This window comes from Borostomias antarcticus (genome assembly GCF_949987555.1).
Source record: "Borostomias antarcticus genome assembly, chromosome: 17".
Lineage (NCBI taxonomy): Eukaryota > Metazoa > Chordata > Actinopteri > Stomiiformes > Stomiidae > Borostomias > Borostomias antarcticus.
In genome coordinates, this window is record NC_140250.1 from 6,650,048 (window position 1) to 6,665,894 (window position 15,847).

The 15,847-nt window shown below is 46.4% G+C and overlaps 1 protein-coding gene across 1 annotated transcript in view; it reads left to right on the top strand.

Moving 5' to 3' along the window:
- The window catches only part of LOC311320420 (uncharacterized protein), a gene marked incomplete at its 5' end in the record, with an annotated part of 161,291 nt that overhangs the window by 122,731 nt on the left and 22,713 nt on the right, over positions 1-15,847 (top strand). The window contains 6 exons of the mRNA XM_084452154.1: positions 825-869; positions 5,401-5,445; positions 10,814-10,846; positions 10,958-10,993; positions 12,644-12,688; positions 14,947-15,009. Coding sequence (XP_084308280.1) covers positions 825-869; positions 5,401-5,445; positions 10,814-10,846; positions 10,958-10,993; positions 12,644-12,688; positions 14,947-15,009 — 267 coding nt within the window. The remainder of the gene's footprint in view (positions 1-824; positions 870-5,400; positions 5,446-10,813; positions 10,847-10,957; positions 10,994-12,643; positions 12,689-14,946; positions 15,010-15,847) is intronic.

Genomic DNA, 15,847 nt, shown 5'->3' on the forward strand with positions numbered 1-15,847 from the left:
GCTATGGAGCAGAGGATCACACACACATAGCACACACGTGTTAGCACCACCATGCAAAAAAGCGGGAGCTCATTAAACCCAACTCGTAACGTCTTCCGAGTCTAAATCATTGCGTGTCTAGACAAGAACACGGAGAATGTGCAAACATAACAGAAACATGCCCCCACCCCCACCCTCGTCGCCCCTCTCCATCTGGCTAGACATCTCCCCACTCCCAAACTCCTCCCTGTCTTATGTCCCCCTAATCTCGCAGGTCTTAAAATACGATGTGAGATGTTTGCCCTGGCTGGGTGTTGTGAGGTCATCAAACAGTTTCACCTAGTGATGAAGAACGGGGGTTTGGGTGGGTGGTTGGGGGGGGGTGGGGGGGGGTATGGGACGGCCGTCCCGGTATGTTTGCCTGCCGGTTTTTGATCCAGCCTGTTCGTGTTAGTTTGTCTAGCGACAGAGGCCTGGCGGCCTGCCGCGGTCCTCTCTCCTGGGCAGGGCGGCGCGGTGCAAGAGGCGGATCGTGGTGGAGGTATTTGTCAGACTGGTACTAATGGCAGCCCTCAGAGAACAGAATGCAGCGTCACAGAGTCTACTGGGAATCACACAAAAAAAAAACATGACTAATGGCGTATCGAATGCTGCTCATTGAAATTTATATTGAACTTTCTCCTGCGTATTCAGCCCAGCTTCAAGCCTCTGACTCCTCAAACATCACACAGAGTAGCTATGGCGCTCCCCCACCTCGTCTTCTCTTTCCATGGAGATGCAATTGTAATAAATGTATTTTGAAGTGATTTTCTGGTCATTTATACTATGATTGTTTTTCTTTGTAGGGTTCGCTCGGCCCTCCCGGCGTCTCAGGAGTGGACGGACTGAAGGTAAGATCATTTAATTACAGCTAAAAAACATGACAGACTGGATAGAAACATAATAACTGAACCATATTTGTATTACTTATTTACAGTAGTTACACAGCATACACTATGTAAAGGTTACCCACACCTTCCCAACCTTAACTATTTTTAGGTTTCATTTCAATATTCTGCCAAGCAGATATTTCATACTGTGCTGCTTTCTTTTATAATATCATAGCTGCGACTGTGGAGGAATTCTGTCGTGGATTCTGACATTTTCAAACCACTATCCTATCGCTGTGGGGCGGAAACCTTATATCTCCATTTTGGTGATACAAGCTTTGCACGACACTGTCAGAAACGCCTTGGGCTGCACTTTCTACCTGGAAGCAAGATGGTGTAAGCTGTCTGCAAGGTTATTTTCACTCTCACTCAAAGAAATACATTATTAAGGGAGAAATACTGACTCACAGTGCAAACAGGCATGACGTGGGTTGGAGAGCCAGAAAGGGAGCAAGGCGCTGATCTGAAAAGACGCCATCTTGGTAATATCAGCAAGCGTGTCAAAACATTATGAAAGGAGCTTTCGGCACAGAGTTAAGAGGAATCTGGGCTATGGTTCATTTTGAAGTGGCAACCAACCGTACTCACTTAGCAGAAAATAAATCTGTGGGTCCAGTTCTTATTCCATGCTTGCGTTACCGTAGGAATGGAAGTTGCCAAGGCCCATGAAAATGCATCACTGAGGTGTTCGAGAACCAATCAGTCATACTGTAAAGGCCAATTTATACTTTGTCGTACCACACTTTTGAAAGTGCTGACGGACAGAAATGACGTCACTGTTGACACTTTTTTGTGTGGGACAGGGGTGTCTTGCACCTACCAAACTTTCTAATGTCGCCGACGGCATCACTTTCATCGCACAGCTGTGATTGGATAGCTAGATAGAAGGCACGTTCGTTGCCATGGATCATTCAGCCACACGTCTGCAAGTTACCATGGAGGTGATCAGACACTTCATTGAAGTATGGACAATGGTAAATGTCAGTCGAATTTTTTTTTCTGTTGACATACATTTGTTGTACGACACTTGTCGACTGAGTGTAAATGAATCTTAAGTCTTCTCCGGCAGGAGGTTCAGCTGTAAACCGCTCATTGATCTGTAGATATTGATTCCAATGAGCCAGTCTCCAATCTGAGACATTTGAATCAAATGCCCTCGTTTATAAGAATATTTTAGCATTATGTCAGTGACTCTGATATGCCGGCTGATGATTGAAAGATCAATGTGTTTTACTAGCATGGGGTGCTCTCCAGACACTGCAGCTTTTAATCATTTGGAAAAGTTTAACGTTAATTGTGAACACATTGTTATTCTTCAACCTCATTTTAAGACTTTTCTTGAACAGCACACGTAGGGCCTGGACTATTTCACCATAAGCCCACTCCTGAATTGCATGGTGAAAATAAATAAATAAATAATAATAATAATAATAAATCACTGCCCTGAAGGATTACCTCTCCAGCCATGTTTGCGCTGTCAGGAAGTTTTTAGAAAGTTAGTTGTGTCCATGCTGTGGAAGGGCTTATCTTAGCTTATCTTCTGGTGACAGATGGAAGTCTCTCAATTGGTCCTCATTTGCTCTTTAGAACAAATCAGCTCTAAGCAGTTAACCAGCGTTCAGCAGTTAACCAGCGTTTAGCAGTTAACCAGCGTTCAGCAGTTAACCAGCGTTTAGCAGTTAACCAGCGTTTAGCAGTTAACCAGTGTTCAGAAGTTAACCAAGGTTTAGCAGTTAACCAGCATTCAGGTAACCAGCATTCAGTTAACTAGCGTTTAGCAGTTAGCCAGCGTTTAGCAGTTAACCAGTGTTCAGCAGTTTACCAGCGTTCAGAAGTTAACCAAGGTTTAGCAGTTAACCAGCGTTCAGTTAACCAGCGTTCAGTTAACCAGTGTTCAGTTAACTAGCGTTTAGCAGTTAGCCAGTGTTTAGCAGTTAACCAAGTGTTTAGCAGTTAGCCAGCGTTAAAAAAAAAAAAAACATTAAAATTGCCTGTGCTCTTTTGCTATGCTGTGTGGTAGTGCAGATTATTTCCCAAGGGTGTGGTCATTTGTCTTCAGTAATAAAGACATAAATCAAGCTATCTGTACAAATCATTTCAAGCTAACTTTGATCTAGCAGACGGCTAGCCTGTTCACGGACATATGCAATAGATTTGACTTGGTGGACAAAGAACAAACGGAACAACGAGTCAATCTGTGTGCATGGCAAGCCAACGCCATTATTTCTTGTTGAGACTTTTTTGGGGGGAGGCAAGGCTCATCTGACTGTACTGCAGTATACAGTATAAAGGCTACATTTAACCCTGTAACCCTGAAAGTACAGTGACAACATTTCAAATATTAATTGGATTTTCCCTATAATACTAGAAAGCGCAGTTTCTCAGCTTTCAGCAAGTGTTGGAGTGAGGAATTTTTTAGATTTGTTAGATATTTTTTTAATATTATTAAATATTTGTTAGATATTTTTAAAATGTTGCCGGTGACGTAGTCGTGTCGAAAGGGTTAAAAGACAGGGCCTCTGGTTCCCTGTTGGGCACATTCCTCCACCCAGTATACAGCCCAGGTTCCTGTCTGCCAACGGTAACGGGGGCACATGTCTGACCTCACCCTTGTTACTCCAGGTTGCCTTCATACAGTACCATGCACTGTGAAGTGAATACTGCAGTTCAAGTGTGTCCTCCTGTATGACACAGATGTTATTCTGTCAAACTTAACCCTTTGTTGGGCTTGTCTCTTTTCTGTGGGGGGATCCAATGTGGCCATCCTGCAGAGTTCACGTGACTTCTGGAAATGGAGGAGTGAGTGGTGAACTAGCCATTGTGTGTTGTTGTTGCCTGTAGGGCGAGCTGGGTACTCCCGGAGTAAATGGAATCCCTGGCGCCAAGGTTTGTGGCACATGTCTCATGCCCTACGTCTTGTCATTGAAATCATGCTGGTCTTTTTAAATTATATCCCTCCTTTTACAACTGGCATTCTTCATGCTTCATTCAGTCCGTTCGTCACACTGAGCCTGGGAGCACCAGAACAGACATTTTGTTTGGGGGGGTGGTTAAACATTCTGCTCAATTAATTCTCTGTACCATCCGTGTTGAATCATTTATCTTCAATTCAGACATGTTTTATTTTAGTCTGCTTACATTTACTGAAACATTGCCATCAAGCACATTGGCATGACATTGGAATGGCATCCAATTCCTGAGAACAATTCATTCAATTATTTCTGAAATAAATGTTCCCCCAAAAATCGTTTTTATATTGACATATGGTAAAACAATGAAATTTTCCATCTGTGTTGTCCGGTTTCATTACCTTGTCTGGGAACGCAAATGTTTATTTTAAAGTGCAGGACAGCGTAAAGCAAAGGTCTGGCTTTCTATAATCTGATGTGAATTTAATCCCTGATATGATCTGACCGGGACTAGCTGCCAAACCCCCCCCCCCCCCCCTCCTCCAATCCCAACACTCAGCTCCACTTTCTCTCAGAACTGCTGTGTGTGTGTTTAACGCTGCTTTCTTTCCCAACAGGGTGAAATGGGAGAGCAAGGTGAAAAGGTAACAGCTCTGCTTTCATTATCAGACGAGGTCCACACTGTCCCTCTCCCACTCCTCATATTCTTGCTAGAGGCGTGCTTTTCTTCCCGCAAGGGTTAATGGTACCGGTTTTATTGTCTTTGACTATATCACAACAAAATACCACCATAATACCATAATAGCAGTGGTGTAGTGGTGAGTAAAGAAGTGGGTATACTCTGATTGAAGAAGTGTAGCAGAAATGGTTACATTAGTGATATTTAAAGAAGTGGGTATACTGAGGGTCCATGGATAAAGAAGTGGGTATACTGGGGGTCCATGGATAAAGAAGTGGGTATACTGAGGGTCCATGGATAAAGAAGTGGGTATACTCGATATATACCTCCGTATACCCTCCACTACACCACTGCATAATAGTAACTAGCCTACCTTATCATATACAACCCTGTACCACCCCGTCATCCCTAACAACCTCACACAGCCCCGATAGGCTTCTGAAAAAGAGAGTTCCACAAGGTATAGTACACAGTTATGCTCTCCTGTATTCTGGCCGTGAGTTGAGTCAGTGGTGTTGACTCGGTAACGAGATGAGAGAGCCCAATCAGCCCCAGAGTCAGAGATTACCCAGCAGCCCCTGCCCTGAGGGCTTCTTATGCTGTTGTTGGCGGGGAGAGTGGGAGGTGAGAGAGAGGCGGGAGGAGGCAGCCGAGATCCGGTTCACTGGCGCAGTCGTGTGCAGTCACACAGAGGGCCTTGTTCAGGTTTACCATGAGCTGCAGTGTTCCTCAACTCCAGGCCTACTGTTTACCAACAATGGGACATACAATGAATTAATGGAGGACAGTCGAGGTGTTAAAATCCACCGATGACATAGCCTACTGTGTACCAGTGCTTATACTGGTGTTGAGTGATGTTCATGCTACCGTATTGACCTGCTTCCTCTCTGCTCTTTAATCGCAGGGTGATATGGGAGAAGATGGCCTCAAAGGTGAACTTGGAGAGAAGGTTTGTAAATGTGAACTTTGTCTGTGTTCATGTCCTGCACAACAACATTTGAACTAAGTCTGGTTGTCGATAAGGGCAACTGTGCTAATGTTATAAACAACAGTGCTAATGTTATAAACAACAGTGCTAATGGTAACCAACAGTGTTATAACCAACAGTGTTATAACCAACAATGTTAATGTTAACCAACAGTGCTAATTAACCAACAGTGTTAATGTTATAACCAACAGTGCTAATGTTAACCAACAGTGCTAATGTTATAACCAACAGTGCTAATGCTAACAGTGCTAATGTTATTACCAAGAGTGCTATTGTTACTGTATAACCTACAGTGCTAATGTTATAAACAACAGTGCTAATGGTATAGCCTAACCAACAGTGTTAATGCTATAATCAACTGAGCTGTTATAACCAATAGTGATAATGTTATAACCAACAGTGCTATGTTATAACCAACAGTTCTATAACTAACAGCAATTACCAACAGTGCTAATGCTAACCAACAGAAGCAGAATGTGAATGGAGCCAGAGTAGCACTTTCTCTCCCTCTCTCTCGACCCCCCCTCCCTCCCTAGTTGCTAAGTGGAGTTAATTGCTTCGCCACACTTAAGAGGCATGTCCTGGTTAAACGGTTGTGTAGTTGCTTACCCTTCCAATAACAGGAGTGTTGTGTTGCAGGACTCACTGTATCGAAGTCGTAGGTTCAGGCTCGCGTTTGCCTTTAAACACAATGCATTATGTCAAAACAATAATTCGTAGTTATTTCCTGACTGATACATGAGTGCACTTAATTTGGCTGGTTAGTTGATTGCACCTACTACAAATATTGCCCATACGTGTGTGTGTGTGTGTGTGTGTGTGTGTGTGTGCGTGCATGCATGTGTGTGAAACAGAGACAGAGAGATGGGGGGCATTATTGATGGCCCAGCAGCATAGCAGAAGCAGGAGTGTGCTGAAATAGTCACAGTCAATTTATTGATGGTCAGAGTCGAAACAACTTTATTGATATTCAGGTTTAAATGCGGCTGCGCTGCCGTTGCCAAGGAAGACAAGGATGGAAGGAAACCGACGAGGACATCGTCCGTCCGTGGAGAACGGGTGAACAAAGACAGTGAAGGGCGATAAAAAAAACTCCCAGCCGGAGGACGACTTTGATCTGGTCTACCTTGCTGTCGTAAAACCTTGCATGTGAAGCGGTTTCTCTGAAGGGCTGAAGATTTGAATTGAGTGCCATAGGGAATCAAAACTCCCACAGCATAGTTGCTGAAATCCCTGATAGCACACGTCTGTCCTTGTGACGTTTGACTTGGTTCTTTTATTCAGTAACAGTAATACAGTAGGAGTCATTACAAGTTGAATAAGCGAGTTTAGACTGAGAGTTTAGATCCCCCCACCCCCCATCTGTTGTTAAATGCGTGCTAGTTTGTCAGGAGGAAAACGTGACTGTGACTATTAATGTGCCTGACTATTATTTCCCTGAAATGCAAAAGGGCGAACATATGGTGGGAATAATTATTTTTAAGATAAATGGAGGCATGACTCATAGTCCCTGTGTACAGACCAATCGGCCACCAGACAGATAGACAGGCTTGATTCATTATTACCGTTAGAATGGATAAGAACAACAGAAATAACTGGATAAGGTGGGTGGGTTAGAATTTCTCAATAGCATCTTATCGTGCCATAACTTTGTGTTCCTTTTCTGGCCCAACACCTGCTACTCTAGTCTGTATGTGTGGTCTGGTGAGATACGCCTTGACTTGGATGACGAAGTGCACTGTGGGAGACAGAGTAGCTTAGCGTTGATCAGAAGAGACTGAAGGTATGATTCTGCGGTGAAAGAGTTTGGCACTGCATCACGGCCTTGCACAGCCAGAGCCCCCCCCCCTCCCCATCCCCCCTCCCTCTCCGGACCGAGGGCTTGGAGGTCTGATGGCTCTTCCAAAAATGTGTTTGTCAATGGCCTTTTGTAGCGCTGCTGGTCCATGCTGGAGATGCCAAGTCCAGCGCGGATACGGATTAACTGGTGGTGGGGGGGGGGGGGGTGATGACACAGTTCCAGAGTGTGTCTGGATAGACAGAGACAACAATACATGTAGACAGGCTGGGAGTTTCACTGGATACAGACGCAAATTGCTTTGACAGGGCGTTCGGCGACGTGAGGAAGAGACTAAGTGACGGAAGCTCTCCCCTCCCCTCCTCTCCTCACCCCTCCCCCCGCTGAAGTGACTGGGGCACCGCTGAGCTTGTCTCTGTGGCGCTCCAGTTCGCATCACGGCACCCTCCCTCAGCACAGATGGCCCTCCAGAACTGAGTCATAACAGCACGTCTCGCACGAACTCTGAAAACATAAACACAGAAAGGACTTGGCTCGAGCAAGAATGTTCAGAGGAAGGCCCTACGTGTTTGTAACGAAACATGGAACATCTCACGTTTAGAGGTTGTGATGGAGCAATTTCTTGAAAAGCGGCTCAGTGTTTGTTTGATAAGCACTTTTGCCAAGCTTGATAGAGTCTGTTACCATTCTCCTGACAACATTTGCATGTCCAACACTGGACCCTACACAAACAAAACCCCTTAGAGTTTACTTCCATGGCCTCCGCTCCTAAAACAATTACCTTGGTGCGATGTGTATAAATATTTAACAAGGTTTGAAATTAGCTGTGACTAGCTCTGCTCGAAAAGGCAGACCCAGCCTCAAGAGGTGGAAAAATCATTTTTTGGGCCCGAAAAAGCTAAACCAAGTAAACCATCTAATTGGCTGTAGGGGAGGTAGAGGCTGTGAGAGTTTGGCTGCGGCCGCCGGTATCGCCAGTACCTCTCAGTCCAGCTGAGAGTCACCTGGCTCAGGCCCAAACGACCAGGCCTTGCACACGCCCTAACTCATTAGAGAGAGGCTGAGGTGGAGATTAAACCTATAAACTATGGCTCTTAGCGCTGGATACGGCTCGCTCTCAACCTCGGCTGCCCGCGTTTTGGGTTGCGACGGTCAAAGTTAGTCACCGTCAGTCAAAATTAGTCGCCGACATATTTCTGGCCTCCTGGCTCGCAGATTAGCCCCCCTCGTCCACCTCGGTCGCCCTCGCCTCGCGGCACGGCGGGGAGCTGCCTGACTCACCGGCCCAAACTGGCTAACACCCTTTCGTGTCATTATCTTTAAGTGCCGGCACGTATAGCGACACTTCGACTTTGTCCACGTCCGTTGTGGCGCCTGTGGCCGAGCGCTGCCGTGTCTGCAGCTGAGTCCCCCGCTGTGTGTACCAGCGGGGGCCAGACACTTGCCCATGGCTTCGACGTGGTAATGGGCCCGACTGGGACATTCCAGTGCTCTTTGCTGGCGCCTCGGTCCGCTCTCGCGGCCACTCCTTAATTCCCCCTGATTAGTCCTTCTTTCACTTGGGATTGATTAAGCCAAGCGGTGCTGTTTACCGAACTGTATAGAAACCCTATCTGACTCTTCTTTCGGGCGTAGCTTGTGTCGCATACTGTACATGTTAGCACAGTCTGTGTGGACGCATGCTCCCAGATGCCGCTGGCAGAAGCCAGTGAGTTAGTAGCCTACTGTTAAGTTTAGGTGTTAATTTGTTGTTGACTGTGACAGGCATGCCATTTCCGAGCAGTGCTTTGCGTTTTTAGTAGCTTAGTTTGCGGGGACTTTCTGAAATGTTGACACAGATTTGTGAAAGATAGAGGGGCTACAGTAATGCAGTCAGTCAGTCAGTCAGTCAGACCCATCGATTTCATGGCCAATACTTGCTTGAGTCAGAGGATAAAGCAATATTTTTTGTGGAGATTAAACAATAGGGCCAGATGTGAGACCTGTTATGGAGGCGTCCCTGCCAACAGGTGCACATCAGCACCTACTTTGATGTTAAAATAAGACATTATTCTATCTAGTAAAAACAGAAGCTTGGAAGCGTTTCCATGTCTGCTTCTTGTTGCATCATAAATTGCTGGGTATCAAGATCGAAGAGAATTGATCTTTGATAGTTTTACATGAATACAGACGTTCAGGCTTGAGTAATCCGTTTTTTTTGCCAAACTGACATGCCCAACTGCTGTCCTTCCAAAGCCTCTGCTTTTCACTCACCACCAGGCCTAAAAGAGCAATTAAGCACCTGTGCCGGTTCTAAAGAGCCAGAAACCAACCCACCTCTTTCAGATTGTCCGATCTGTTTTTGCCTCAATTAAACACGCAACGAGCTGGCGTTAACTTGTGAAATCATCCATTTAAAATGTTAAAAGGGAAAAACGACATGCCAGAAAGAGGAGTAGTTTGAGGGGAAGGAAAGTGGAACGATCAAGCCCAGCTGTAACCGTTAATGCAGTTTATTGCGAGTAAAAAATGCTGCAATTAAACATGCTTAGTGTGTGCCATGCATTGTAATGGCTCCCATAAAAGTGGGGTTGGGGGTGGGTGTGGGCGGGGGGGGGGCATTCTTTCAGAAACTTCTGAGGCATGAGGCGCATGCGAAGTCAAACTGCAGAACCTGCACCAGCGGCGAAAAGGCCCGAAAAGTCACTCTCTTCTCACAAACCATCACCTCTTCTCCCAACCCCTCACTACTGTCCTACGTATATTAGTTACATGGTTAACCCTTCGACACCCGTCCCTCTCTCCTCTATAAAGTCTAATAGAGTATAATAATATAATATAATTAAAGTATAATAGCTGCACCATGTCTTATCTTTTGGTTGTTTACAAGCCCGCTGAAAAGACCTGTTACTTCATTTTGCGGGTGTGTCTGATTTGAGCTGTGGGACTTTCTTGTCTGGGGCACCTGGACGTGTGTCATCATATCTCCACCTTCAGAGACCCTGCTCTCATCAAGCCTTCTTGTCCAGGAAAGGGTAGACTGGAGTCAAACGTCTTAAAACATGGGCAGAGGGGCGGAGCCAGCGCATTAGCCTACCTTTCAAATCCAGCTGCATTTGGACATTATTTCAACAGGAGCGTGAAAAACTAATTTAGGTAATACACTTTGCCATTTGTGTAATAAAAACCTCAGCAGAGTGAGAGTTAACATGGAAGAAAGTCCAAATCACACCTTGTGTGCCAGATATGCGACCCACAGCTCGTTAGAGTGCAGGACTTGCTAGCAATACTTGAAAAGTGGAAATCTGCGATCAGCAACCAATCAGAGGCCAAAATCAGCCTCTCCACACAGACTACTATCTGCGCGGGCCAATTAGCATCCGGTTTGAAATCCGATCGGATTCTCACTGGTGTCCATGAATATCATAGCTTGGTTCCCAGGGTTTTTTTGTCGCAGCGAGAGCTTCTGGGTACCCAGATTAGGAGAGGGTAGATGCATGGACTCATGGGACACGTGAGTGATATGACGCTCTCATCTTTCGTCTCCTTTAGGGCGACTCGGGCTCCTCTGCTGCGGGCATCAAGGTGAGAATGAACGTTCAGACACTAACAGTATATTGAGTCATGTTGTCTTTATTTCCGTTGCCTCTCTCCGACGATACCAGTGAGAACATCAACACGTTGTCTTGATTCCAGGGCGAACCGGGGCAGCCAGGCCGGTCAGGACTGAAGGTAACCCCCCCCCCCCCCCCCCAGAACCACAAACAGCACTGTCACAACCACACTGGTAGAATGTGCTGGGAAACCAAACCCAGGGCGGGGGTGGATCACCAGCCAACCCAGAAACAGCAACACGTTCTGACCCAGACACCGGCCATGCTCTCTGGAGCCCCATTATGACTGGGAAGGTCCTCTCACTATTAGACGGCTGGTTCAAACTCAATCTTAGACTTTTCTGATTTTCGATATATTCCTATCAAGACATCTGTTACTTTCCATTATGTACTGTATCATTTCATAGCATGATGTTGAGGCTAGTGTCAATCATCCAGATGTAAAAACTCAAAATGTGGACCACCGGTGGCGGCAACTAACGGCCCTCTTCTTTCCCTTGCTTTGGTTTTGTGCTTGAACTGACATTTTTTGCTCTTTCTAATCAGCGAGTGACTCATAACTTGGGTGAGCGGCAACACAGTGTGTTGGGTGTGTGTGCTGTCAGAAGGGGTCAGGAGTGACGCGGCGCGCTCACTTATGATCTGTCAACGCCCTTCATCTGTTGGCAGAACAGGAGTAGTACTGGTACAGTAGTTAAAATGGCGGTTGGATACTTCTTCAAGGCGCGGGGTAAAGCAGAGGTCTTCTGTGAGGAAGGATCTCCCCCTTCTCACCCCCCCCCCCCAAACCCCCCTTCAAAAAACCTGACTTGCTACTTTTTCCTGCTGTGTCTGCCCTGTTTCGCTCTCCATGCAGAGGCAGAACCATTAGCTAGGCACAGCCAGAGCGTCTGTCAACTCTGCATCAGCATCCCCATCTAATAACACTATTTACTCCCCGGTGCCACACCCAATTAATTCCCCATCCGCTCTCCCCTTGAAAAAAAGACAGGTTCCAGCCAGGCAGCAGGGTCTGTAGCACAAGGCAGAAGCTTGTCCCTCTCTGACACAGATTCTTGATTTTTATACTGTTTTTTTTATTAACACTAACATTCTATTGCTTTAAAAAGCGTCTTACAACCTGTATCCTCATAAAGTCGGTTGAGGAGCAGTTGTTGATCCTCACTGCAGTAGGCCTGTTTCAGGCAGGACAGTTCTAAGGTGTCATAATAATGCAGTTATAATGGTTAATAGCTCTTTTGCCGAGCCCAGGGTGCCATAACACTTACTCATTCACGAGTGGCACAAAATATTTCTTTTCCATTGCCATAATAGAAAGTCTTAATAGAGCGTTAAATGATTCTGTCAAAGATTGTATGCCTCAGAGATCTCATGCCTCGGCCCTGAAGACCTCTGCACTTTGGCACTTTATGTGCATTGGGGATTTGAAACGACCGTCTTCCGCTCTTTGCAGAATTCGAAAACAATAACAATCTTAAGTTTAACAGACAACATACCATGTAACACACAGCTCACTGTTTTAACATGAATCGGACCCCTTTACTGCATGAACCCATCTGACTGCATGTACCGCCACTGGAGCTGACCTGGAGTGAACTTAACCAGAGACATACAGCCTGCCTTAGTACCAGCTGCTTGGCCCACAGAGACAGAGAAGGCTGGCCGTGCAAGCACCCCCCCCCCCCCCCCTCCCCCAGCCCCCACCCCTCCGCTGGGGACACACAGCTCGGCCCGGCTGTAACATGTCACACTTTTCCTGTGTGTGTAGGGAGAGCCGGGGCTCCCAGGGCTGCCTGGACTTCCCGGGATTAAGGTAATGTCGTGTCATCTTCGTCCCCCAAATCATCCCCCCCAGTCTTGTCCGCCCTCAGTCTTGTCCGCCCCCAGTCTTGTCCGCTCCACCTACCATCTTCCAGTTGACTCATACTACACAGCAGTCAGATGTATCCCACGCTGCGTCGCTTACACTGTGAGAACTGTCTAAGGCTATCTTAGGCTACATCAGCAGCCCTCCCTAATGACTTGAGTGAAGATTGGTTGAAGTATAAGAAGGGAATGCGTGATTAATGCTGTGATTTATACACACCTGAAGGATCGCTTATTAAATAACGTCAGGTAAAGAGTGGGCTAGTGTTCAATTTAAACAGATGCCGCTGATAAGTCATATTTCAGCAGAAGGGGAGTATTGCACACCACGCAGGTTTGAGGGAACTAGACGAGTTGGCTGTAGACTCGGCCTACTGAGCGCAGGGAGCGAGAGTCGGTGCTGCTGAATAGTGCTGATTGGTGGCAACGCTGCGGCTGTGCCAGAGAACGAAACGTTTCTTTCTTCCCCCGACATCATCTGAAAGAGCATCAATTCACAGCCGTTCATTAGCCTACAGAATGCAATTACGATGATTTTTTCGTTCGGGCGGAAGCGTTTCAGTTTCGCTCCGCTCGAGTGAACGGAGCGGTTGATGGTTTTACTGGAGGTGGAATGGGTTGTGTGACGGACAGCAGGTGTGCTCGTCGTAGCCTAGGCTATAGAACAAAGTGATTTGGAAATATTCAAAAGACTTTTCCGCCTCAGCCCACCAGCAGGTTTCTAGTAGACCTATTTGGCAGGTTCTGTGCAACGATTTGCAGTCAAAATGGTCCGTTTTTCAAATGCAGTCCCCTGGGGAAGGAATTAAGCTCCAAATTAGACCGCGCTGTGCTTGGAAAAGACAGCAGCAACCCAACCAGACAGACGTTGTGTTTCTCTGTCCACTTGTGTGCCTCCGCTAGGCCCCTATAACATGTTAACGCTATAGGCATGAGGGAATAACGCTTGTTGCTGTTTTGGTTTTGTTTGCCTGCATCACTTTCTGTTGGCTCCTAACCTGTTGGCCTTGTAAATAAAATCCCTTCCTTTTATACGACGCTGGTTTTACTGAATGCTTTATTAGTAATCTTAACAACGTTAAGGTAATAACGTTAGCGGTAATGTAATGCTCACATGTTTTCTGAATGTTTGCGAGCCGTAGCCTGCATTCACGTCGTGCATCGCATGTAGGCCTATGTATGCACGGTGGCATTTTCACTTTCCTTACATATAGTAAACTAAGAGTAAGACAAGTGTCCTCTGGAAGGGTCCGTTCAAGAGAATGAGTGTCCGTAGCGACGCGGCTGACACATCTGTAGGCCTACGCCTGTCCAGGGGGTGATAGGCCTACATCAAACTGCCTCATGACCAGGAGATAGCCTCCTGACCTACGGTCTGCTCTGGTAACCTTGTGGCAACTTTGGTTGCACTATAACAACATTGTATCCACTCACTGTCAGATTATTACAAAGGCACGGTTATATAGACAGTTTTCGACTTCCCATAAATTGAGTGTTTCTGCTTCGATGTTCTCGCAGTTATGAGTCGTAAAGTGGAACCAAAATTGGAAATGTTTTGTCACTCTAAACTTTAAATGGGTTCTTGTCTACTACACTTTGCAGAGGACTTGAATTCTTTGGCCAAGAAAGCAAACGATTTGGTGGGGCATGATTATAGCTTCTAATAGGTGCTTGTCTAGTCAGCCCTTCAGCTGAAATTAGCTTGTCCAAGAGGAGTCATTAGTGTGTGAAACAAGGAGATAACCATGCCGGAGTACTGTTTGTGATTATACTCAGCTTGTCTGGGGATACAGGGGAGGTCTGAGGTGTGTGTGTGTGCGTGTGTGCGTGCGCGTGCATGTGTGAGTGTTGGTTTTCCGTATGTATGTATGCATGTATGTATGTATGTATGTATGTATGTATGTATGTATGTATGTATGTATGTATGTATGTATGCATGTATGTATGTACATGTATATGTATGCATGCTTGTCATGTGTAGCCTCTTGTGTGCAGTGTGTGCATGCATTATGCGAGTTTGTGTGTATGTATTTGCATGCGTGTTTTGTGTGTGGTCTGGATCCATCCCCCTCACCTGTGGTTTAGTGTCATCTCTTGTCAGACTGTCTTTGTTTGAGAGTGTCTTCACCACACACTGGTTCTGCACTACAGAGGCTGAGGGAGTAAGTAGTGTGTGTGCCACTGACCCCATCCTCTGTGTTTCAGGGCGAGCTCGGGTTCCTGGGCCCCCAGGGAGAGCCAGGCCTTCCAGGACTACCGGGAACCAAGGTGGGCTGTCCCTTTCATACCATACTGTAAACACGTAGCCTACAGCATACACACTCAGCTGCAGTAAGACCAGTGTATGCAGATTGTGTTCTAATTGGTTACAAGGATAACTGAATGTAATGTAATTGTGGGCAGCACGGTGGCTCAGTGGTTAGCACTGTCGCCTCGCAGCAAGAAGGTCCTGGGTTCGAATCCTGGTCGTTCCAGGTCCTTTCTGTGTGGAGTTTGCATGTTCTCCCCGTGCCTGTGTGGGTTCCCTCCGGGTACTCCGGCTTCCCCCACCATCATAAAGACATGCAACGTATGAATGTTGGTGGTGGTTGGAGGGGTCGTAGGCGCTGATTGGCAGCCACGCTTCTGTCAGTCTGCCCCAGGGCAGCTGTGGCTACAGATGTAGCTTACCACCACCGGTATGACTGTGTCTGAATGAATACTGGACTCTGTAAAGCGCTCTGGGTATCATGAAGGGCGCTATATAAATCCAACTTGATAATGAAATATCTTGTGTTTTGGCCGTAACCATCAGAAGTAAAACATTACAAATGCTTTACCCTAAAGGTTAACTTGAGAGCATTAATAGCTACCCTCTCCCCTTTAACTCATCTGCCAGAGGAGATGTCAAGTGGAGCCACTAACTGAGTTGTAACACAGCGCCCTCTACCGTCAAGTCACTGCAATTCAGAGTCGCATGGCAGTTCAGTATGTCAGTTCATTATGTCGCTGTGAATCACTGGAATCCAAAGGCTTCCCTGCTTGGCTGCTCACAGCAGAGGAGGTAGTTTGGGAGGACAGAGCTGGATCCTATGACCATCTTATACTCAGGGGCCTCTGACACACT